At 44.6% G+C, this 26,848-nt stretch overlaps 1 protein-coding gene and 1 long non-coding RNA gene across 2 annotated transcripts in view; both read right to left on the bottom strand.

Moving 5' to 3' along the window:
• LOC135396471 (neuroglian-like) overlaps positions 1–26,848 on the bottom strand; it is a 136,614-nt gene that overhangs the window by 88,949 nt on the left and 20,817 nt on the right. The window contains exon 3 of the mRNA XM_064627458.1: positions 15,556–15,817. Coding sequence (XP_064483528.1) covers positions 15,556–15,817 — 262 coding nt within the window. The remainder of the gene's footprint in view (positions 1–15,555; positions 15,818–26,848) is intronic.
• LOC135397761 (uncharacterized) lies at positions 16,528–18,131 on the bottom strand. Its single transcript, XR_010423728.1, has 2 exons — positions 18,017–18,131; positions 16,528–17,029 (listed from the first exon to the last, which is right to left on the bottom strand). It is a non-coding gene; the product is annotated as an uncharacterized LOC135397761 (long non-coding RNA).

The raw sequence follows: 26,848 nt of genomic DNA, 5'->3' as shown, positions 1-26,848 counted from the left end.
GCGACATTCGTCCCTTACAACTACAAATGTAGGGTGCATCGGATACACCGTACGGATTTTGTAGTATTCAGTCTTTTTTTGTGTGTGTGTGTTAGCGCCGCGAAGTAAGTGCGGATAAGATTGGCGTAGAGACGTCGACAGATGTCTGTTGTATTCAGTAGTATAGTTATGCGTGGAAAATGTAAGGTGCTCCAAAAATAAATTGCGTAGCAATCAGCGAGTTTAGATCAGCTTGAAACAAAACAAGAATAACGCGGTTTGAAGGTGCGACCCGTTCCTTCAATCCCATCCTATGCCTTTCAACTTGATCTCCGACGTTTATTGTAGATTTCCAGTAACCATTTGTATGAATCCATGGTATGAAGGTATGTATGGTAGAAGGCCATCGCGCTGTTTATGAACAAGCTAATAAAGCTATATTATTATATTATGAAGACTGGCATGGGATTGAGTATAGCCTGTATAGGGGAGTAGAAACTGGAACAGGGTAGAATATCGCCGGTGGCGATTAGACACCCCAACGCCAAAAATAAAGTTGTTCATTAGCAGATTTGAAGATAACGCTAAACAAGTGCTTTCGCGCCCTCGAGTACATTATTTATTTCTCGCTTAAGATGAAGCAATGCTTAGATCAGGGTAATCAGGGCTCTCACTCACGCGGGCCGCATGTGCATGGCTTGCACTCAGCTATTCTGTGCTCCGAGGGCTCTTGACCACTAAATAGAATAAAGCTGCCCCCCCCCCCCCAAATAATGAAGAGCTTGGAATGAAACCATATTTTTTCAGGCATTGTTTTTACCCTTGCTCGATGTAGTGCTGCTCCTGTCGACGTTAGGCAGTACATTCACATTCGAGCAGTTCTTGTGAACTATTGCACTATTGCACTCGACTTTCAGTACAATGTGCTGCTTGGAAAAGCTGATACCTGCCGTTTGAATTCAGCATGAGAAAGCCGCGACGCTATGGCAAGGAAAAAAACTTGCCAAGATGCGGGGCACAAAAGTGAACTTGCACGGCAAATCGCCGGCAGTTCGAACATGTACACGACAGCAGACACCTACAAGAACTGGTGCTAAAGTCTGAGGAAAAGACATCATAGATGAAAATACATATCCGTTACGAAGCCGTTTGAATTTATTTCACTGTACATGGTAATCAACTAGATTTTCTCGAAGTGCAGCACGCATAGAGAAGTCCATGATTCGCTTACACGTCTACCTGCAAGAAATGACCCACATTCTCCTTCTCAAACATTGCATCACTTGCCAATTTCTTTGAGAAAAGTAAAAAGTAACCTTTCTGCCACCTAGATGATGGCAGGGGCATCCAAGGAATACACCACAAAGAGTCACTGGTGTATTCTGCATAGCGAAGCCATTATCAACTACTTATACTAGGCCTTCGTTCTGGGATTTTAACAGTGGTGTCCGCAAAATTTGGAAAAGGCGCCGGCAGAGCCCTTTAAAACGGGCAAACCCCTTTGTATCATGGTGCCAAAGGCATATTCGAGACGGCTTATGCTACTGCCCTTCCCACTGGGATTGTAACGGATGCGACCGCAAAATCCGTAAAAGACCGCAGCAGAGCCCTTTAGAACGGGCGAAACCTCTTTAATCATGGTTCCAAACAGATATTATCAACGGCTTATGATGCTCTTCTACTGGGATTGCAACAGAAGCGACCACAAAATTCGGAAAAGGCAGCAGCAGAGCCCTTTAAAACGTACGAAACCCTTTGTATCATGGTGCCAAAGGCATATCCATGACGGCCTTTCTACCGAGATTGCGCAAGAGGGGACTGCAAAATTCGGATACGGCGGCAGCAAGGCCTTTTAAAACGGGCGGCACTTCCTGTATCATGGAGCGAAAGAAAGAGTGTTATCAGTGGCTTGTGCAATGCTATTCTGCTGGAGTTATAACACAGGCGATCGCCAAATTCCGAAAACGTGGCAGCAGAGCCCTCTTAAACGAGCAAAACACCTTGTGTCATGCTGCCAAAGACTTATTAACAACAACTTATACTATGCCATTCTACCGAGATCATAACACAGGCGACCGCAAATATCGGAAAAGGATACAGCATAGCCGTTCAAAACGGGCGAGACCCCTTGCATCATGCTGCCGACGACATGTCATCAATGGCTTGTACTATACCCTTCTACTGGGATTGTACCAGAGGTTACCGCAAAATACGGAAAATGCGGCAGCAGAGCCCTTTAAAATGGTCGATACCCCTTGTATCACAGTTCCAAAGTCATATACGTATTCGCAAGGCTTATGCTATTGCCATTCTACTGGAGTTATAACGGATACGGCCGCAAACTCCATAAAAGGCTGCAGCAGAGCCATTTGAAACGGACAAAAACCCCTTTAATCGTGGTGGCAGTCATTTTACACACATATAAAGACGCGACGGCTTATTTTATGCCCCTCTCCTGTGATTGCATCGGAAACCACCGCAAAATTTGGAAAAAGCAGCAGCAGGGCCCTTTACAATGACTAAAATGATTTCTATGATAGTGCCAAAAGATACTATGAACGACTTGTACTGGGATTGCAACAGCGGCTACCGCAACGTTCGGCAGCAGATCGAGCCCTTTAAAACGTGCGAAGCGCCTTTAATCCTGGTGCCAGGGCGTACCTGTTTCCACTGTACATGGAGAGGTCGCGTTTGAAGAAACTGCTTCAAAAACGACACTCGCGAAGGCAAAAAAACAAACAAAAAAAAGCAAATAAAATGCTATCAAATTTGGGGCTTAATATGAGCTCCAGGGCTGGGCACTATTATAATACTTTGTATTATAATAGTATTACTGTAATACATTTTTGTATTAGTATTACGTATTATAATACAGATTTTAAAAATGTATTTGTATTAGTATTATAATACGCAGAAACGCATATTACAAGTATTATAATACCGCAGTAATACTTCTCGGATTTTGATGTGTTCGTTCACCCCGAATGGGCTATCAGCATTACTAGTTTAGGCTGCCAAGGGGGACGTCGGACAAAGTAGGAGACACGACAACAGAAACAGCTTATTCAAGCTGTTTCTGTTGTCGTGTCTCCTACTTTGTCCGACGTCCCCCTTGGCAGCCTAAACTAGTAATGTCACACCAACTACCCCAACTTTGCACTTTGGGCTATCAGCATGGTGATAATCCGGTCATGTGGGTCAGCACACCACACGTTTTTGGTCGTCATCTCTTTGAACAACTATTCTTTCGCGAATTAGTCAGTGTACACTCTCTGGTCATAAAACTCCCCAGGAAGAAAGGAACAATCGGAAGTGTTTCTAGCTCTGTGTCCAAGGTTAATGTACGCACCAGGACAGGGTTCTACTTCTGGTACAAGGGGAATCTTTGCCCCCCTTCCCACGCTGGGAGGGGGGGGGGGGCAGCTCAGGAGGGACAGTTGCCCTCAACCCTGGCTAGGCTTAGAAGGGACATGTCTTAGACGTCTTGTGGCATATTCAATATGCCGCAAGACGTTCTTTGCTTCGAACATACAGGAGAGCACTCGAAGAAGGGGCGGATCCAGACCCTCGGTTTGAGGAGGGGGGGCGGTGTCTTTGTCGGGCGCGTATTAGGGGAGGGGAGAGAGGGAAATCCAGTGTATAAACTGACTGTTTCCCCCACACAGGATCCACCACTGACTCAAAGATTGAATTTTTGAGAAAATGTTATTAAAGCCAAATAATCAGTAATGCATCTATTGTTTCATACAACAGGCACTGTAAATCGTGAAATCAATGTTGTGTACGCCCTGGGCTTTTCAAAAAGTTATGTATTCCTTTATTACCATAATGTATTATAATACAGTATTAGTATTATGTATTATAAATACACATTTTCGAAAAGTATTTGTATTCGTATTATAATACATGTTTTTGTGGAGTATTATGTATTAGTATTATAATACGAAAAAATAGTATTACTGCCCACCCCTGATGAGCTCATATAAAAATAATATAAAAAAATGTCTTAAGCTGGTTTTACAGAATGTATACATGAAATCCAGATTTCGGAGTTTGAGCCCCGTACCATTTCCCCCTTTTGCACCCTGAGAGGTCGCGTTTTACGAAATCGCTTCCAAAATGGCACTCGAAATGACCAAATGGCCAATTTCATCACCTTCGGGGCTTAATATCATTTGATATAAGAATAATATTAAAGATGTCCTGAGCAGATTTTGTAATATGTGTACCTGAAAGTAAGATCACGGGGTTTGAACCCCGTACCTTGTTCCCCTGTTGCGCCCTGAGAGGTCGCGTTGGACAAAATCGCTTCCAAAACGGCCCTCGAAATGGCCAAATGGCGAATTTCATCAAGTTCGGGGCTTAATATCATTTGATATGACGATGATAATAAAGATATCCTAAGCTGATTATGTAACATGTGTGTGTACCCTGAAAGGTCGCGTTTGACAAAATAACTTCCAAAACAGCACTCGAAATGGACAGTTTTATCAAATTGTATAGTTGCTGTTGCTGTTGTATAGTTGTATAGTTGCTCCTAACCGTTTTTCATGTCAAATTGTATAGTTTAATACAACACCGATATAAAATACAAAACGATATCATTTGTATATTACCCACTCAACGCAAAGTTGTCTATTCTGTCAGCCCTTTGGAGTTCCGGAAAAAATGACCGTCCGCCTTTCGAACTCCTTCAGACCGTTCGTACAGTCTCAGCGCATGCGTATTGCGATAATACTGGGATCCGTCGAGCGCCTAGGAGGGGAACCCTGTCTGAGTCGCAACTTTGAAGACCCTGGGTGCATCAGGATTAACACTCACACACTCGCGAATTTTGGGATTGTTGTGGAGGAAGGGTCGTTCTATAAGACTGCGTTGGTTTCAGACGTCTCTTCTGACCTCTTCATTGCGTGTTTTACGCTCGATTGATGCGAATTTTGGAAAAAGCGCATTTTTCCTGCAATGACTACGAAAGTTACGTGTCTTGCGATTTTTCCTGTTGGAATATTACATCAGACCTTGGGAGGAAAAAAAATATTCATTAAGATTTAGTGGTTTGATTTTCCACAAAAAAAAAAGAAAAAGAAGAAAAGAAATAATCGCGAAATAGGAGGAAAGTTGCGGAACTTCCGGCCTGTGTATACCAGCACCGATTACAGCATGGCAACCGGGATTTGAATGCTGCGTAGAGCGTGGTTTCCTCCATATCACGTGCTCCATATGCAAAAGAAACCGCACGATAGGTGCTTTCTATGAGCCGCAGCTGCCGTTCACGCCAGGCACGGCTTTTGCCATCGCTGCGAGCTTTGCTCGTGTCTAGCACCCGCCACATTGAGATCTAGGAAGAAACGTTTCGTGCTATGTCGTTTTGCACTATTAGGGACTGCTAAAAAAATTTGGGGAAAATTCGCGATAGTTTCCTGAGGGCCGAGCGGGTCCACAGGACCGTTTCGCTCGGAATCGCCTAGGTATATAGTCTTCGAGTGGCGATATACTTGTTGTCGCCTAGTTTACCAAGCATGTTTTCCTTCACAGCAAGAAGGGCCTCGCATCTCCCACCACGTTTCACAATGAGGGATTCGAAGGTGTTCAAGTCTCGTCCAAATCATCAGCAGCTGTTGTGCTATTTATGCCGATCGCTTTGAGTTCCCACAGGTTACTGAAGGAAGTCTCTTTTGTCAGGAGGAATGACGTGCACAGCACAGTGCTTGAGCGCTAGTTCGTGCCAGAACATTGCATGTGACCCTGAGGAGTCCATCCCAATATCATCTCCACTCAGTGCCGGATTTAGGGGGAAGGGGGCAACCGGGGCGCTCGCCCCGGGGCCCCCACCAGTGCCCTTGTCTTGTAATTATTACTTTCTTGTGTAAATAGTAGGCCACTGTGGAGGTTATAGCCAATGTTACGCTTGCAGTAAGAACTGCCGTGCGCCAAACATTTTTAGCATGTCCTGATAAAACCAGATTTGAGTACTTGATCACAAGTTCCACTACTCCGCCGACCACCCTGACGGCATTCTGAAATTGCAGCAATGCTCGTGGTGTTCAAGTTAGACGCTCGTCTGATTACGCCATTCCGAGTATCCGCCGCCTCCACACTCTCAGAAAAAATGGTGTGAAAAGGTGGTAACTCCTATAGTTACCACGTAGGTCAACATAGCGTGTGATAAAGGGTGTAAAAGGGTGGTAAAAGCAATTATCATCTATCCAAATTGCTACAAAAAGGTGTACGCCCCCCTCGCAAACCGAATGAGAAGTGTCAACCCTATCATTCGTGGGAGAGAGTGAGGTAGCAGGTAGAACTTTGCAACCTTTTAGGCGCAACATATCCCACAAATATTACCTCCTAAAAGGTATAACTGCTCCACCCTTTTTTCTGAGAGTGCAGACGCAGAGTCGCGTTGTTTACCGAATTAAGAAGGGCCGTGTTTCTGCATGGCGAAAACGGGGCGTTTGCATGGTTGGAGCGAAGGTAAGAAATTTCGGATGTCTTTTGCAGTTCCTGAGAGAAATTGAGAAAAGGGTGCGAGTGATAAGTCCTGGCATGAGATCCCGCATAAAACTTTCCTACCGTTACGAACTATTTGGCTGAGATGAGATTGTCAAATACTGCTTCCAATCATTTGCCTACAGGTTGTATGAAAATGAGCAATAAAAGGCCAAAAGATAAGGGCCAACGGCACTATGAAAGCGGCGCAAGTAGAAGAAAGAAAAGAAGTGAAGTGCAGGAGAGAGATGCCGAGCTCATGAGCAAGACAAGACGCATAACCGAGTTCAGCACTGCCGCTGTCACAACTCAGGTGGCAACATCAGAAACGAGGTCGCTGAAGCTGAGTGGAGTAGGCGCTAGCACTTCGTCCTCTAAACTGGGGGAGGCTGTCACGCATGCAGACGACGTATTGCAATCTACTCATTCTGGCACGCCAGAGCAGCTTCTGCAGCATAAGTTCTGACTGGGAAGAACTTATCGAACCAGAGATAACGTCTACACAGACTAGGCTTTTTGCTTATGACGTAGGTCAAGTGATGCAGCAACGTCATAATACAGAGATGCCCAATGGAGGAGAACAGGATCATCAGAACGATATCGGTCGGTGGCTTGTCCGCATGACTACGAGTTACAGGGAATACTGGATTAGGATGGGAGGAGCATCACTGGAGCACTGTGATGCAAAAACAATGAAGTCCCACCCTGTAACGCAAGCTGCTGACGGAGATTCATCGCATTTTCTCTTCTGCACAACAGCCATGTTTCGCAGACAGAACCGCAATGGTGAGGTGGTGAAGCGAACATGGTTGTGTTTCTCGCCGACAACTGGCAAGCTGTACTGCTTTCCCTGTAAACTGATGGCAAGCTTTCAGAGTCAGCTTGCGACTGATGTCTTCAACAATTGGAAGCATGCCTCCGAAAGACTCTCAAGCCATGAAATGTCAAACGATCACTTGGAGGCGATAGTTAGCTTGGTGAGACGGCAGGACGAATTCAACCGGTAGACTCTGAACTCGAAAGGCAAGCCAGGTGGAGAACAGGTGGAGAAAAAAAGCAAGGTGGAGAAATACTGGAGCAGTATCCTGAAAAGGATAGTCAGTGTAATAAAGTTTATTTGTGAGAGGGGCCTGGCAATGCGGTGTGATAACGAGCTAATAGGATCACCAAAGAATGGAAGTTATCTTGGTTTACTCGAGCTCGTTTCTGAATATGACGACTTCTTAAGGAACCACATTGCCAACCACGCAAACAAAAGTAGCGGTCATACAAACTATCTTTCGTCAACGGTATGCATGTGAGGAAGTTGTTGAAGCAATGGGTCGGTAAGTCAGCAGTGAGATTATTCGGCGGATAAAAGCCTCAAAGTATTGCTCAATATCTCTGGACTCCACGCCTAATACAAGCCACGTTGATCAGCTGTCCCTAGTATTTCGATACTTGGAAAATTTTACGCGTGTGGAAAGGCTTGTGCAGTTCATGCCTAACCAGGGACATAAGGCTCAGGACATGCCCATGGCTTTATTGAAGTTCCTCGACGCACATGACATAGACATCAAGGACTGTCGTGGGCAGTCGTACGACAACGCCGCATCCATGAGTGGAAGGTACCAAGGCCTTCAAGCACTAATACGGCAGAAAAACCCTCTGGCCACATGGGTACCTGCCCCGCTGCTGTTGCCTTTTTCGACTTCCCTGAGCAGGTATGCGAGTTCTTCGCAGCGTCGACGCATAGGTACAAAACCTTGAAGGATCTCGTCACAACGGTTTCCGACGACTCCTCGAAAAGGCACGTTGTTTCAGTACCAAAAAGAGTCGCCGGTACAAGATGGTCCTGCAAAGCGGATGCAGTTGGAGCCTTAGTCAGGGGCTACACTGTTTTCTTAAAAGCGCTGGAAGACATTTTTAACGATGAAGATGAAATGCATGAAGTGCGATTTAAGGCTGGTGGCCTCGCTGACACAATGCCTAGGCTGGAAACAGGAATTTATGCCGCGTTTTGGGACGAGATTTTAGACAAGACCAGCAAAGCGTTGCAAAGTCCAAAGATTGACCTGAACAATGCAGTTGCCTTGTTGATATCGCTCCGAAGAGTTTGTTTCCGCAAAGCGTGAAGAGGTCGAGCACTACCGCGTGATCGGGGAAGCTGTGACGGGAAAAAGCGAATTTACTGCAGTGAGAAGGCGGCGACCCAGTGTGCGGCGGACTCCTCTGGACTACGGGACGACCCCGGGAGCACGGTTTACTAGCCCTTCAGACCTCACTATCCCCCCTAATATAAGAAGCGGAGTTTCGTGTAAATAACTTTCTCCCAGCAGTTGACCAGTTCCTGGCTTCTCTTAATCAGCGGTTGGGCGCGTACGAAGAACTGTCGTCCAGGTTTGGTGTATTTGGTGAAATCGGCGTCCTTGACGCCGAAGACATTAAGAAAAAGGCGTGTCGTCTTGCAGAAGCCTACAAGGAAGATTTGGATGATCGTTTTCCTGACGAACTAGTACACTTCAGTCACTTTGCAAAGGCATTTTTGCAAGACGAAGTTGGCAGCCGAGAACAGTTTCTCTACACGCTCCTCATAGAACAGGGTGTCAAGGAAGCTTTTCCCAATGTAGAGATTACTCTTCGTATGTATCCCTGCATGATGGTCAGCAACAGTTCCTGTGAGAGCTCATTCTCCAAGCTGAAGTTCATAAAGAACACTCACAGGGCAGACAGGGCAGCCATGACGCAGGCCAGACTGAACACCTCATCGCTGCTATGCATAGAAAGGGACATTTTGAAACAGCTTAGCTTTACAGATATCATTAGTGATTTTTCAGTCAAAAAATCCTGAAGAGTTCCAATCTACGCTAGTAGTGTGTCATAGTCTTCAGTAGCTTGTAACATAGATAAATGCAAGTGTACCCTAGAATGTACCAGCTAATCTAAACTATGTCAACGAAAGTGTAATAAACAGACTACTACTGTTCTTTGTACGTTTTTATGCACCACATGCAATAATTGAGGACTTACGGGCAGTAATTGTTCAAGTAATAAAATTGTGTCTTAGGACGATCAGCTTAAACCTAGTCAGGCGCCTGTTCAAAACGGTCCGCATATACACAAAATAATTAATGATGAAACCACGTTGCCGCAATGCATACTTACACCATTTCAAATCGATATAGGATTATTCGAATAATATTTGCGGTCTGTCGCTGCCATTGAAATTTGCTCTTACATTATAGCTCTTGCAATTATTTCGTTGACGCGATGATGATTTCGTTGACGCGCTGCTGATATATGACAAATGACATGGGCTCGCATGAACAAAAGGTATAAACAAAAGTGCACTCATATTATTATTGCCCTAAGTCTTCAACTGCGACCACAAGCACTTCTATGGGCATTGTCACAGTTACTTATAAAGCCTACGAATCGTCTCCAGCAGGCAGAGGGGGCCCCACCAAGCGAGCTGCCCCGGACACCCACCACTATAAATCCAGCACTGTCTCCACAACAGTCAAGTAATGTCTAGGACGTTGAGTGTGTAGAGGAGGTGGAGTTCCTCTACATGAGCCCCGACCGGCGATGATGGTATGCCACGGAGAGGCGATGACAGTGGCCTATCTCCATGGCCGCGCCGGTGGAACTGAGGCGGGTGCTCCAGGCGCGTGGCCATCTTCGTCGTTGTCCACGGCTCGCTACAGTGCTCCCCCCTCAGACGCGGAGCGGCGATAAGAAAGATCCAAGAATCACGTCTATACCGGAGGGAGAGAGCAAGAGTGACCGTGGATGACGCGCACTGCTGGACATGTCCACGGGCGGCACAGCACACGTTGCAGGCAGAGGTCGATGAGTGGGGCGGGAGCGGCCGAGATGAGGCTTGCCAGAGATGAACGTTGACGATGGCGAAGTCGTGATCTGGCGTTGGAGTCGTGGCCTGGGGTGCCGCAACCGGCACGGGAGCGAGAGCTCGTAGGGTCCCAGGAAATGACGCCAGGTGAGGCTGCGTAGCCGTGAGGACTGCCGAGACGCCGGCTGATGCGTGCTGTGGCGTCGGCTGCCGCGACTGCCGAAACCGGCAGGCGAGCATGTTGCACAGGTGTCGCGGCCGGCAGTGGGTGCGAGTTGAGATGCAGAAATGAAGAGGGTGGTAAGTGTGCCGGGGGCCGTGGACAGCGCAGGTCGGTCCCTGGAAGCCGTGGAGCGGGTCGGTGGGCGCATAGGGTGATGAGTCTGGACGTTGCGTGGTCGGTCAGATCGGTAGCGTGGACGGAAGCGGGACGGATGCGGTCGGCGTGTCGGTCGTGATGCGTCGGGTAATGGTGGTGGCTTCCAGGGATAGCTTGCCTTGGTAGTGCTAGCCGATTTTGTCAAAAATTTGGGATGGAGAAGGGCCGAATTGCTCCGAACTTGATGTTCATCGTCCGGGTCACCAAATATAGAGGAGGTGGAGTTCCTCTACATGAGCCCCGACCGGCGATGATGGTATGCCACGGAGAGGCGATGACAGTGGCCTATCTCCATGGCCGCGCCGGTGGAACTGAGGCGGGTGCTCCAGGCGCGTGGCCATCTTCGTCGTTGTCCACGGCCCGCTACAAGTGTGACCCGTTGCCACCTGCCAGTAATAATCACAGCCTAGTAACAAGGAGATGCCTGAACAGCAAGGTTCTCCGTGCAGGGATACGTCCGCTGGCTGGTATTGCCGTAGCAGAGCTAATACTTCCGCACCTGAATGAAAGCATTCTTCGGAACATATCTCAGGTACGACGAGTGCTTCTACTTCTTTGGTGTTTCGAGACAACTGGCTTTGAAGTGTGATCTTCACTTTACGGCAGTGATGACAACGAGTGTCTCGGAAAGCAAACACCGTAGATGTGCTCTGTACCAAGCCAGGAAGCAGAAAGTAGTGCTGCAATGTCTTCCCGTACGAATGTCCTCTGGCTGCTACCGTCAAGCAGTATACGTGCCAAGCACTTGTGCCCTGAGCTGGGTGCGTAAAGTTGTGCAGTCTGTAGGTATATATCCAGGCTCATGGTACTACTTGACGTCTGCGTCACTGATGGCACATCCGTCTGTTCCTGTTCGGACATGAGGGCGCCCATGACGGTATCGGAAGAAGGTGAACGTCGAGACAGTGTCAGCCGTAACACATCGCACAACGCAGTCATGTACTTGCTGTTACATTGCCTGCATCTCAGTGCGCGGCTTGTGCGACAATCCCTCGCGTTATGGTATCTCTTTGCACATCTGAAGCATCTGCTGCCATCAATTAGCTTTTTACGTTTATCTTCAGCCGATACGTTATACGCGCAGTCCTCAAACCAGTGATCCAGTGATCCGGTGATGCGCAGAATATGCAGGGCTCCCGTTGAATCGAAGGAATAGGCGTGTTGTAAGAAGGACGAAGATCATCGGCCATCGTTCACGCGCGCATCTACCATTCATCGGTCCATTAAATCCTGCATCCTTCAGACTCCGGTTTGCCATAGTTCTCAAGATTTGGTGCCGAAACCCGGGACCTTTCTCAACAGGCGTAATGGGCCTTCGTACAGCGTTGGACTGTACTGCTGGTGACGTGTGAAGAAGCTCTTCGCAACTTTTCACTTCGATCCTAAAAAAAAAAATCAGCACTTTCTGTACTTGCTCAGCCGTCACTGTGGTAAGCGATGCCGGATGTTGCTGCTGTGTAAGGTCGTTCGGTGTTCATGAGACTGCAGAGCTAACATCCTCTTTTATCTTCTGTCTGTACAGGATTAAAAGCTCGTCGGGAAGAGTTCTGAGTAATATGTGATGGAGGACAACTCCGTACTCCTTTGGAGGTACCCTCATGTTCTCTAGACAGCTGACTCGAAATACAATTTGGTTGTACAAATCCCGTAGCTTGCTGGCGTCTGATGGTGATCGTACAGCTCGAACAGAAACCAACGCATTCACATGATGATGCAAAATAACACCAGGCCTACCGAAGCGATCCGTGAGTGTAGCGACTGCTCGCTCATAGTTATCCTCCGTCAAAGGAATGAATGAAACAGCTCTTTTCGCAGGACCTGCCAGGTAAGCGAGGAGGTACTTGAACCTCTCGATTCTCGGCAACTCTTGATTGCTGTGTATCGCCGCTGAGAAGTCATCCCAAAACGGCCTCCATGCACTCAAATCTCCCGAAAAGATTGGAATCTGTAGCTTCGGCAATGTGACAGTCTGGCGTGAGGTATGCGGAACGCAAGTTTCCGCTGTCGAAGTAGGCGTAATTGGCGTCACGGCCACCATGTTGTTCCGACTCAGCTCCCGTCGAATTCGAGTTTTCGTCTGGCAAATCTTTTCTTCTTCGTATGGCAGTCTATCAATCTAACCCTTCTTCCAAGCGAGTGACGTTCACTTGTTCAAGGATTGGCTTTTGTACACTGTTCAGGGCTGTTTCACTATTGATGATGAATTCGAGTCTTTCTTCAAGCGTACTGGAGCGTCGTCCGCGCTGAGCAACTCTTGAACTGTGTTGACAGTCTTCGTAACAGTAGCCCGCAAGTGGGCTCGTATAGCCACCAAGTGTTCCATTATCCCACAAGAGAAGTCCAACTACGTCGTCAGGCACGCCACGTTTCTGGAACGCAGTAGCGTAAGTTTTCTGCTGTGGAAGCCACAGTTCTTGTAGCAAGGTGGACGATTGTCTGCAGCTTCCGGAAGATCTTCGAAGATGCTCCAGGGACTCTGTCCCGGGTTTCGGCACCAGAAAAAGCTTGAAAGATGTAGAAAACTTAGCCGAAGTGAGAAACGTGACCGCACCCTTGCAAACCCAAACTGTTTATTATCCCATCTCGTGGCTCACGTGAGCGTTGTGTGCTCTTAGAGCTTTCGACCTTGCTTTCTTCTTTTCCAAATTCAACAGCAGTCTTTATTGGTCAGTTAAGTCATAATGATCAAAATGACATTATTTGTTCCCTAATTGCTAATTATCAAACCTTATCAGTTGATATGTCCTTATCAGCAACCAGGATGAAGTGCCCAGTCTCTGTCAATGAGTCAGCCCTAATCCATGTGGACCCTAGCATGTCACCCATTATCAGTAACCCATCTCCTATCAGAAATTATCATTCAGTGAATAGTTATTGCCAATGCCTGCAAATATTGTATGACCTTTATTGTTTGCATGTCTCCAAGCTTCGCAAATTTTGCAAACTGCAAAATTTTTTAAAAAGTTTAACGGCACGCTTCAAAATTTTGTGCAAAACTTGACATTTCAAAAATCGTAAACTTTATTGTCATCGTTAGTTGCCAGTAAGCATTTGAACTTCTTATCGCCATACCACCTTAATTCAATATAGCAATGAACATTTAAGGCGTATCACAAAGTGAGGCAACCAAGCCACGAACTCTATTATATAGATTTCGCTAAAGTTAGTGGCCGCGAATGTGTTCCCTGGGCCCGATTCGTGAAATTAAATCGTTTATACAGTACCTAACATCAATCAGGCACTTTTGTAAGTTCATAGTTATCACTTTTTATCGACACCACCTCTTCAGTGGGTAGGTTCCAATTACGTGATGTATAACAAATGTAATGTTTTATTAGTCGCTATTCCTTCAACTGGAGTGACCTTACAAAGAACTACTAGCACCCTATATCAGTCAGTAACTCGATACCCTAAAGCTCAAACAGTCACTTTGTACCAACAAGTCCTGATAAGCCAGTCCAGTGAATTTCCAACAGTACATCTCACACTCGGTCCCCCTCTCACACAGTCAAATTACTCTGTGATGTTGTCAGTTAGTCAATTAGCAACAAGGAGTTCTTGTGAGTCAGAAGACACTTGTCACTCAATCCACGAGGAGAAATTCTACACCTATCAATCAATCATCAATGAATATTCTGACAGACTCTGCCCACTGATTTTCATTGACACTTATTCTCATTGCACATAACTGAGTCTACCCTTATAAGTAGGGCCTGACCTTGAAGTCCCCATTACAGCCGATATTTATTCCCTGATTCAAATACAGTCGAAACTCGTTAATATGACCATGGCCGTCCCGCGGATTTTAGTCATAAAGCGAATTGTGATATTCACGAACACGACATGTTAGAAGTTGTACCATGCATTTTACGCAGGCTTCTAAAAGTTAAAAACTGATAACAAAAAGGAGAGAATAGATAGGCGAGCTGGTGGTATAGACTTAAAATCCCGAAACTGGGGCACATAACGGACATAACAGAATACGAATCTTGAACCAGGCATCTAAAAAAATGCAATAACACCTATTTGTTGAAGAAATCCAACAAATGCATTTGCTTGGTACAAGTCTCAATCTACATTTTTTCCAAGGACACGATTGCACTGTCGATGGTGAGTACACTCGGTATGTCTTTAGGCTGTTCAAAAAAACGCAGAGCCGTCCTGAGGGCTTCACTGGCACCGTGAATCACATACCCCCCAAACCAGGCCTCTGACTTGGCCATAATAGGGCAGGAGAACCGTGAGTTGAATTACTAAGGACACCACTCGCTAAGCACGTGAGATACGGGCACCGTGAGTTATGTACCCCAAAAACGGGCCTCCGACTTGACCGTTGTACTTGGCCTCCGACTTGACCGGATTGGGTTCAGTGTTACTCCTCGTATATACTACTGCGAACAAACACACACACAAAAGGGAGAAGAAGAAAGGACGGCGGTACTATAAAAACGCGGCACATGTATTCGCATCGTAGCACACTAGAATTGTGCGACAAACTAGTGCAATTCACACTGGTAAAACTTTTCGTTTTGGAGTTCGTTGCTACTGGTTGCTACCTTCCTCCTTTTGGCGCGCCAAGCGCGCGACTGCGACGCTAGAGACACCGGCGACGGTAAGTCTCGGTGGACTGCCCCTTCGCCCGCTTTCACGTCACAAGAGCATTTTGTCTGTAGTAGAAAGGCGGGGGGGGGGGGGGGTTATCAGGCCCCAGGTTTATCAGGCTTCAGGTTTACCGTGCCCCAGGCGGACTTTGCCATCGCGACGGCTCTGCCTGCCACTATGAGTCTATGACGGAAAAACCTGTAGTAGACGTGACCGAACTCTTCGGCTGCATCACCAAAGATGAATAAAAGACAATATTTTGTATCCAATGTCTCACCGGACTTTCGAAGGAAGACTGCATTAGAGACCGAGGTGCCGTACACATTTGTAGCTCGACACTGGTAGAGACCCTCGTCGACGTCATCTGGTTTGGTGAAAACCAGCGTGCCTCGGTGAGGCTGTTCAGTGATACGGTTGTCGTACGACGCGTAGTCAAACTCCTTGTTGTTTTTAGTCCACTCATACGTAGGCTCAGGGTTGCCCTGGGCCTCACACTCCAGAACAAAAGGATTCCCTGGTTCATCCTGGGACTGGGATACCTGAAAATGACACACTTGCATCAGCGATATGCATGGAACTCCAACAATAGAACAGCGCAATACAGTACAGTTCAGTTAAAAATCGTAAAGTTACTAAAAGCCTAAAATGGTGCAATTTTAATCTGCTACCCTATAAACCCTATAAGGGTTTATTCACATGACGTCATCCGTAGGAGAGCACCACTGTCGCTAGCAGATTTACTACCATAATGTAGGTCCCTCAGGCTTTGACTGTCCAGCGTCACGCACATCACATTCACCGTACATTGGGTGTTTCAAAGTTATTGTACTGTGTGAATATTGTTTGTTTGTTTGTAAGGAAAAAAAAAACAGGATAATATTATTTGTACCATATTCAAGTAATTTCCATATTTCCAACATTGGCAAATCCTAGGCAGGGAAGTAGTAATAGGTGGGGTCCAGTACGTTCCCCTAGGTGCCTGGTTCGAGCCCCACAGCGTCTGGGCCGACTTCACTCGCGTATTTTTTTCTGCGACCGGCGGGCGGCGCGTGTGCGGAGGATTGTCCGCGCGCTTATCGGCGGGGGAGGACTGTGCGTGCGCTTACCCTCGCACATTTTTCAGACTGGGCCGACTTCTTTCGCCATTTTTCCACCTGGGCCGACTTCACTCACAAATTTTTTCCCGCTACAACAGTTGTGCGGTTTACATGCAAGCATAGACAGGCAAAGAGGAGTCATATAGAAAACGTACAAGTTGAAATATATTTATTAAAGCCAATTATATTGTAAATTGTAATGCCAATAGTGCTGGGAATTGTAATACCAATCGTGATGCCAATCATGTGAAGGAGAAAAACCCAGCCGAAAAACCTTCACCACCTGTAACGGAACAAATAAAAACACAAGACAGTACATGTAAAGAATATACATAATTTATTAACTATAGCCAGTTCTTAGATTCTGAAAGAAAACATTAAATCAACATTCATCACATTGCTTATCAATTGTTCGCTTACGGAGCCCCGCACGAATGACCTGAAAGATGACTTATTATTATATGAAACAACATTCGTATTCAATAATACATACTATAGTGAGGCCACACTGGATAATCTGAAAAAAGACGCATTTTAATATCAACAATCATACTTCCATTATAGCAACAATAATCTGAAAGAGAATCTCATTTAATATCATATTCTACTTTCAATGATACCTACATTGCGGCGGCGGCGCTGAACCCCAATAATCTGAAAAAGAATCTCAGACCATGGGACACGAACGACAACAATGACACGAACGCAAGAGGAAATAAAATCAATAACACCATATTTAATCAAAGAAGATATTCTTAATCAATATAATTACAATCAAAATTACAAGTTGTATTATAAAAAGTATAATATTCCTATACGTGACCACCATCATTGCAATAGCGGGATTTTAATTAGAAGTAGTGCCGATAGATGTATATAATTAATTGTGAACAGCAGGGACCCTGGAAGACCATGGGACACGAACGACAAGAGCGACACGAACACAAGAGGAAATAAAATCTATAACACCACATTTAATCAAAGAAGATATTCTTAATCAAAACAACAGAGTAGAAGAATAATCTATCATTTTAACTATCATAAAATCATCCTCGTGACTTAATCTAATCGAACACCATATAAATTTCATTCTAAGAGGCACTACAAACCTTACTTTGTTTTATGAATCCAACACAGAAAATAAATATATTGAAAAATGAACTTCACAGCATAGCACTCCTAGCCAACAACCAGCTCTAATAATATCTGCCCTGATTTGTTGGGGACGGGAGGCGTACGCCTGTTTTGTGACAGTTATGAACATTTCGAGCGCAATAGGGAACATAAGTTGATTATTCCAACATTTAGTTAATCAATTTCTTATTAAGTGAATAGCATAGACATAAGGAAATAATGAGAAACAACGCAATCAACAGCTAGCATTAATAGAGAGTCAAACCTCCAGCTCCTAGCCAACACGTAAACATCAGATACATGCAATAGCGAAACAAACTATCAAAACAAGAAACATTAGAATATAATACTGTGAATAGCACAGACTTAACGCTGAAGAACAGAGGAACACTCCAAGCGGCGCCACGTAAACAACAGAGGAAAATAATCTATCATTGAACCATCATAATATCATCTTCGTATCTAATCGAACACAATACAATTTTCATTGTAACGAACGCTACAAACCTTGATGGATGTATCCAAGGCATAGAAAATATGCACTGTTTTTATCTCGGTTTTCACTCTTTTAGCTCAAAGCCGGGAGACTTTATGTCACTGTCTATATGACCAAAAAGAAGCAACTCCCATGCTTTATCACTCAAAGGGTTGGGGGCTATATTCCTTCCTCCAGCAAACAGGGCGCTCTCGAAGTCAGATAAGATAGTACAAAGGCGATATATTTTATTGTGCAGCGCAAATAGTTGCCGATATTATTCGTGGGGATCACTATCTTTTCTCATCCTCTCCTTGAAACGGAAGACTTTCGTCAAAGTGGATGACATAGTCGGCTAAGTTTTCTACAGAGGTGATATTTTTTATTGAGCATGTAGAGAAAGTCCAAATTATTAAATGATAGCTACAATACTCAATCAAAAACGAGAAACAAATTTAACTACATCAATTTTTTTGTAATATCTTGCAACAGACCGTTCTATATGGATGAACACACACAGAAATATCAAATGTGAAATGCAACTCAGAGATATGAGCCATGCCCATCTTAGAGATTATTTTTACTTATGTCAATCGAGTGAACAATTGAAACAAATACAAGACAATAACTATTTCAGGTACGTAACTTCACAACTCATAGAATATCAATCGAGTGAATACTTGAAACAAAGTCAAAACAATAATTAATTCAGACAAATCATTTCTAAGCAAGCAGCGTGATTTCCATAATTTCCATAATAATTTCCAATTTCCATAATTCTCACGACAGGTGGATATTATAGCATTTTAAACCAGATAATAAATTTTTAATACAAAAAATGAGCATAGATACGCTTTTAATTAAGTGTAGACGCGCACTTGAAAACAGAAGAGACAGCTGCTCTACATTGAAGAGATGGACAGATTTTGTAATCGCTACCATAAGTCATGGGAAGATGCGATAAAAAACTGCTTCGAAAAGGAAGAGCAGCGAAACGATTCCATTATCGCTGCATTTCAATACGTCCTAGACATGGTCGTGTTCGGAGATATGATACAAACTACAGAACTGAAGGTGCAAGAATTTATGTGCCGAATCTACAATACTTATAATAATATCTGCACATCAACGTCGGAAGGGCCACTTGTGTGGGATTGATGGCGGAGTTTTTGAGGTTCGCAAACGAAGAATTGAAATACACTAGACCAGATGTAATTGTAATCATTGCAATGGGCATTGCGTTCATCAAGAAAGCAGTCAGATCAAATTATCATATACAAGCAGTCTATATCGCACGATTCATTACGGATTTGTTGAAATTACACCTAACTATTGAGATGGAAAGTACATAAAATCTTATCCCATGATATGTTCCACTACCACGGCAAACGCAACTATTTTCTTCTACCAGTCCCTGCAACGATGTCGAATGAGCAGAAGTTCAATATCGTTGTACAAGGTCTGATGTATCATCACTTATTGAAACTCTACGAACATATCAACTGCGGTGGACCACCGGACGATTTTCATCTAATACTGTCCTGTACGCCATTCAAGAATCTTCATACAAAGAAAGGAAACATCAATAAGAGATTGTGCAAGTTCGTCGCAACAAAGTGCAAGTTACTGAAGCGATACAAATACGGCGACAGCGTAGCGATTGCATTGATCAACGCTGGATTCAAGAGACCAATAATAAGAAATCATTATATAATGCATTCGGAATTCATCACTCAGGACATTTTCTTCGGACAATTTCAGGACGAAAACTTCAGAATTTGGAATAGGACAATTGTAATTTATCGAAATAAATAAGTGTAAATTGAAATAATAAATGAAATCTTTGTCATCAATATAATGAATTCTACGCATCGCAACGAAAACAGCTGATATTTGGTATGGCTAGATTGAACACAATGATTGCTGAGGAAACGAATATTCCGCACTATGTGCAAGAATTCTAATATGGAATCAGAGCTAACCATCAAATAGGTTATACCCGACTACCCTCTGTTCAACTTCAACACCCGAAGGGTAGAATTGCCGGAGAAGGATCGGTCATTGAAATTTGAGGCATGATACATCAATCTTTGATTACAAAAGAGGATCATAAATCTTTTGTGAAAACTTATCATATTTCATGAATTAAATTACACAGTGCATGTATATTTCTCAAACAGTTAGACTAGCTCAGACGTAGGAAAAGAAGGAAATGCGTCTTTGACAAGCAACCCGAATGGAGTGCGGAATAAATATTTTCGTCAACACAGTTGTCCGTTTGTATGACTGGATAGGAAAAATGAGCCGTCCAAGATAGGGCAAAACGGGAAATAAGGCAAGATAACTGATTGCGGCGGGATAAGTCAAAGCGTTCGCGACATAGTGTCATCAACTTTTACAATTGCATTTGGGTTCAGTGCCTGCGAGATAATACGAAGTCTTCGCGAAAAGCGAATATATTATCAGATGCCACGATGCAAACGAAGGGGGGGATATGTTTATTAAGAAAAAAAGAAAGGAAAGGTTAGCCAGGCAAAGAGCCGGCTTGCTATTCCGAAAAAAAGGGGGAAGTGGCAAACGAAAAAGAAAAGGAAGGAAAAAGAAAAAGGGGGATCGAAACAGAGGAAAGAAAGAAAAACAAAAAGCAACAGAAAGAAAGGAAAGGGAAAGAAAACAAGAAACAGAACGAAAGGGAAGGAAAAGAAAAGAAACAAAAAGAAAGGAAAGGGAAAGAAAAGAGAAACGAAAGGAAAGAAAGGAGAAACACAAAGAAAGAAAAGAGAAACACAAAGAAAGAAAAGAGAAACAGAAAGAAAGAAAAGAGAAACAGAAAGAAAGAAAAGAGAAACAAAAAGAAAGAAAAGAGAAACAAAAAGAAAGAAGAGAATAAACACTAGCACAACGTTACAGGCAGTTCACGAGTCCTGAGACTCGGAGAAAACCGAGGAGAGCGGCAGTGACAGCCCACTGGTTGGGGTGAGAGACGGGGCCAAGAAGAGCGGCCAACGAAAAGTCGTTACAACCAATCTGGAGCAGACGGCAACGGAGGGTGTCCCTATGTTGAAGGTGCTGCTGGCAATACAGGAGTTGGTGTGGGATGTCCGCTTCCACTCCACAGACATTACAGTTTGGTGAATTTAGCCGTCCCATCTTGAGTGAGGGTGTACGGGCAACATTGAGACGTAGGCGGTGGAGAAGGGATTCTTCTTTACGGCTGCGGTGGCAAGTGATGACGAACTCCATCAATGGGTCGATAGACCGTAAGAATGTGTTGTAAGTCGTTGTTTCGGCACGGAACTGCTGAGCACATGTGGCACACCGACGGCGTATGTATAGACGGCATGTTGAGGCTGTAAGCGGCAGAGGTGCCAGGGCCGAAGTGTCATCAGACCCAGCGCGTCTCGCTACTGCGTCTGCTCGGGTATTTCCATACACTCCTACGTGGCCAGGGACCCATTGAAACGTGATGTTGTAACCAGTGGCGAAGAGTTCATTGAATTTTTGAAGCGTCATGGTATGCAAATCGCTTATTATGCTGGGGCGAGATGACGACAACATATCTAGTGATGCCTTGCTGTCTGTAAGAATGACCCACGTTCCGTGCCCGGATTCTGTAGTATGCTCCAGTGCTGCCAGGATACCAGACAGTTCGGCTTCTGTCGAGGACACTGTATAGGGGAGTTTGAAACCGTGGTCCAGGTCTTCATCCGGAATGTAGAAAGCCGCGCTCGAACTACCTTCGGTTACCGAGCTATCTGTGTATATATGGCGACTTAGTCGATGTGTTGAGGCGAGGTGCTCCAGTGTGAGCTGGTGGGCCACGACTGTGGGGACGTCTTTCTTGCGTTGGAGTCCAGGGATGTTAGAGTGAATACAGGGTCTTTCAAGAGTCCACATCGCCGGTGCATAGGATGGTGTAGACGCGGGAGATGGAATGCTCCCTTTCAGGCGGGCAATGGCACTGCCGAAAGCAGACGCCGGGCAGTCCTCATCAATGCGACAAAGAGAGTGGAGCGGGTGCCGTGTAATGTAGCGTGTATAAGCGCGGAGGGTATCACCATCCCGCAGTATGTGAACCGGCTGCTCTCGCGCCTCTGCCAAGACAGAATACGTCTCCGTTGTCCTGGGGACTCCCAAACAGACACGGAGACTACGGGCCTGGATGTTGAGCAGTTCCTGTTCTTGGGTTCGACTTAGACCATGCAGGATGGGTAAGCTGTACCGCAATGTCCCCAACACCAGGGCCTGATGGACACGATAGAGGTCAGAACATGACGGGCCCCAGGATGCACCAGCAATACGCCTGAGTACATTTACCAAACCGTTTGCCTTGGTAGCAAGCAGCTTCACATGCTGGGACCACGTCAGGCCACGGTCAATTGTAATCCCCAGGTATCGGCAGGTCGTGACAAAGGTCAGGGGTGAGCCATCAATGAAAAGCGGGTACTTATGAAATGATCTTCGTGAGAATGCCATGGCTACTGTCTTGCTAGGCGAGACAACCAAGCCGCGGTGCAAAAGGTATCTTGAAATGATGTCTAATGAACCTTGTAGTCGAAGGATTTTAGAAGCATATGACGTGCAGGCGAAGTCTACATTTCTAATCACTTAATCTTCGTAACACACGGCACACAAACGTATATGAGATAAATTCTAAGTGACAATCAGATTTTGTGAGAAGCGAACCACACAACTGTCAGCAGAATTGTTTAACCAATATGCATTGAGGATGAACACTATGCATAAACACAATAGAAGATACGTAATGTTAATTATAATAAGCAGATCAGTACAGCACATACAGAAACATAGATCCGTGCCGTGTGGTGAGATTTCATCGCACGTTAAAGAACCATCAAGTGGGCAAAAGCAATGCACAGACCGACCGCTGTGGCGTCGCTCATGATCTCAGTCGTCTCGCGACGTAAACTGGCCCCCCAATAAACTGTAAACTCCCAATTATTAGATCCAGTTCACAAAATGTACTCGGGATTTCCTGTAGGCATACTGAAAAACTATCACCTTATCCGGGCATTACCTTATATAGCATCCGGGCATTACAAATGGAAAGGCCATACTTTAATTTTACAAGTTTTTAGCTCATAATGAGACAAAACGCACTCCACACCAAACATAATTTTCTTGTTTAAATTTTCAAAGTAAAAACTGTACACTATGTCTTGCATTTTTTAAAGATATAGACTAAAAAGCTGTGCATATAGTCACACATACTATACAAGATATTTGATTGTGCCTTAAATGCTAAAATTTCTCGATTCACTTTCAGGAGAAGTGGAGACTACCACACATCAGTAAGAGTTTAATTAAAATTTGAACAGGTGTTGCGATTTACGATCTGTGCTGTAGAATGTGTAATTTTACAATACGTAAGCTTTAGCTCGCTCACTTTGACGAGCACTCTTTCATGATGACAGAGAATTTCCATCGAAGAGTTTGATACTGTCTCTATACACCACAATGCAATGTGGATTCTCATTCCCACAGAGATTACTACGAATATTTTCCGAAATCTCCCGGCTTTGAGGAAAAACAGTGAAAACCGAGATGAAAACAGTGCATATTTTCTATGTCTTGGATACCTCCATCAAGGTTTGTAGCGTTCGTTAGAATGAAAATTGTATTGTGTTCGACTAGATTAAGTCACGAAGATGATTTTATGATGGTTCAATGATAGATTATTTTCCTCTGTTGTTGTTTACGTGGCGCCGCTTAGAGTGTTCCTCTGTTCTTCAGCGTTAAGTCTGTGCTATTCACAGTATTAGATTCTAATGTTTCTTGTTTTGATAGTTTGTTTCGCTATTGCATGTATCTGATGTTTACGTGTTGGCTAGGAGCTGCAGGTTTGGCTCTCTATTAATGCTAGCTGTTGATTGTGTCGTTCGTGTCCCGTGGTCTTCCAGGGTCTCTGTTGTTCACAATTAATTACATACATCTATCGGCACTTCTAATTAAAATCCCGCTATTGCAATGATGGTGGTCACGTATAGGAATATTAGACTTCTTATAATACAACTTGTAATTTTGATTGTAATTATATTGATTAAGAATATCTTCTTTGATTAAATATGGTGTTGTAGATTTTATTTCCTTTTGCGTTCGTGTCCCATGGTCTGAGATTCTTTTTCAGATTATTGTAGAATATGATATTAAATGAGATTCTCTTTCCGATTATTGTTGCTATAATGGAAGTATGATTGTTGATATTAAAATGTGTCTTTTTTTCAGATTATCTAGTGTGGCCTCACTATTGTATGTATTATTGAATACGAATGCAGTTTCACATAATAAATCATCTTTCAGGTCATTGGTGCGGGGCTCCGTAAGTGAACAATTGGTAAGCAATGTGATGATTGTTGATTTGATGTTTTCTTTCAGAATCTAAGGACTGGCTATAGTTAATAAATTATGTATATTCTTTACACGTACTGTCGTGTGTTTTTATTTCTTCCGTTACAGGTGGTGAAGGTTTTTCGGCTGGGTTTTTCTCCTTCACATGATTGGCACCACAACTGGCTTTACAATCCCCAGCACTATTGGCATTACAATTGGCAATATAATTGGCTTTAATAAATATATTTCGACTTGTAATTTTTGTGTATGACTTCTTTTTGCCTGTCTATGCTTGCATGTAAACCGCACACCTGCTGTAGCAGGAAAAACATTTGTGAGTGAAGTTGGCCCAGGTGGAAAAATGGCGAAAGAAGTCGGCCCAGTCTGCGAGGGTAAGCGCACGCACAGTCCTCCCCCGCCGATAAAAAGGCGCGGACAATCCTCCGCACACGTGCCGGTCGCCGGTCGCGGAAAAAATACGCTAGTGAAGTCGGCCCAGACGCTGTGGGGCTCGAACCAGGCACCTAGGGGAACGTACTGGAAACCACCTATTACTACTCAGGGATTCGAGATTCGGAAATCCGAATCCCAGTGCCCAAAACGGCGAATCGAATTTCTAGAATACACCAACCACGTTTGTTTGTTTCCTGGTTTATTTTTAAAACTGGGCTCTCCGGAGTCTGCCGAAAGCCTGATTGGCTGGCGGGCGCCGGGGTGTGCTAAAATCATACAGTACAAGTTCATACATCATCATACAGTACAAGTTACATTACTGTATTTCCTGTAGTCGATGAACATCATGTTGTTTTCTTCTGAAAGTGAACTATTATTTAATTTGTTTTTCATTAAACAAAGACATAAAATTCTGCATCGAAAGACTTTTCAGTAGACGTGTTTTTTTTTCCTGACTTTTTAAACTCTCTTTGTAAGAAAGGATTGAAAGATTCGAGATTCGTAAGTTTCGTGAATTCGCAGAACCTTCCTTGGATTCGGATTCAGATTGGGAAAATAACCGGATTCGTCTCATCTCTACTAAATAGCGAAAGAAAAACCGGAACAAACTTCGGGGGGCCTACATTATGGTGGCAATTTCCCTTTTTCGAAGCTAGTGCCCTCTGAAGGGATGACGCCGGTGAATAAACTCTATACTCAGTAGGCATGTGGTGGTGAAACTCGACAACCATCAAGTGGCTAATCACTCACTCAGTCCATATCTTGTTGGTTGGTTGGTTGGTAAAAAAAAGAAAACGAAAAATATGGAGATGTTGGCCCAACTCTACATTGGGCCGGCCACTCCAGTTCGCTTATGGTAGCGAGGTCTGGCTACCATGTCTTGTCTTTGTCATGATTTGATTCACTGCAGCAAGAATACAAGGATAAGTGTTAGAACGAAGTTTTTTTTGGAGTTCCGTGTTAGCGCAGCGAAGCAGCTGTTGCTATCAGCGGCGTACAGACGTGGACAGATGGAGAGAGGACAACAGGAAGGAGTGGGGGACAGGGGGTGGGGGTTGAAAGAAGAGAACAGGAGTGCAATAGTCCTGTTCACTTCCTTCTAACACTCGTCCTCGTCTTCTTGCTGCAGTGCGTCAATTAAATTAATGAGTTGGTACCAACTAACCCTGATTGTTCCTATTCTGCTGTCTGTTTGTTTGATCCTTTTCGCCTAGCATCGGGGTTGCACCACTAACGAATAGTTAATATATTTTATAGAAATACTAAAACATGCAAATTCATAAAGACTAATATGCCAAATAGTCCAAGTTCCAACATTGTTTCACATCAAGTGGCTTATTATGCGCTATTTCGTGGACTCTCTCCCAATTTTCTCCCTGCTCATTACTGATATGTATATTGTGGCTTTGGGAAACAGCTTATTGTTCCCTGCTTTCTGTGCAACAATATCGCAGCTGAATACGACGGAAGCTGAGCGGAAGCGTTGGCGTAAGTTTTGTCAACACTTTTCACCGTTTGACTAGGCCACAATGAAGGATGCGCCCCCACAAAAGAATCCTCTCGCGGCATTGGCTATGTTGGCATTGGCTATTGGGAACTGTGCCGACATATGTCTGGAAGCGTCTGAGGAAAGGGTGTAGACGAAAACACTCTAGCGACAGATTTCTCCGTCGTCTTAACGACACCCGCGGCTGCCTCGGCGACTGCGGTACACAGCAGTTTTGTCCAGAGCTTGAGTACAGAAATTCACCAAGACTGGCCCCGTCCACCGGAGGGTATGGTCCGCAACTTCACTCTAATCGAGCTGAAGACAACGGTGGAACTTGTGAATGTGGGATCGTTCCCGGGACCAGATAAAATCACCTTTGCCGCACGGCGAAACCTTGACGGGCGGTCACTCCAAGCTCTACTTCATGTTTATAATATGTCTTGGCGACAGTGATCCCTACCATCTACCTGGAAGGAGGCATTAGTTGTTCCCATCCTTAAACCAGGCAAACCCGCAAATGCCCTATCCTCCTTTCGCCTTGCATGGTTTTGCATCGCCTCGACTGGTGGCT

Source organism: Ornithodoros turicata, chromosome 6 (genome assembly GCF_037126465.1).
Source record: "Ornithodoros turicata isolate Travis chromosome 6, ASM3712646v1, whole genome shotgun sequence".
Classification (NCBI taxonomy): domain Eukaryota; kingdom Metazoa; phylum Arthropoda; class Arachnida; order Ixodida; family Argasidae; genus Ornithodoros; species Ornithodoros turicata.
The sequence above is the reverse complement of the archived record's forward strand: the minus strand, read 5'-3'. Positions and strand labels throughout refer to the sequence as shown.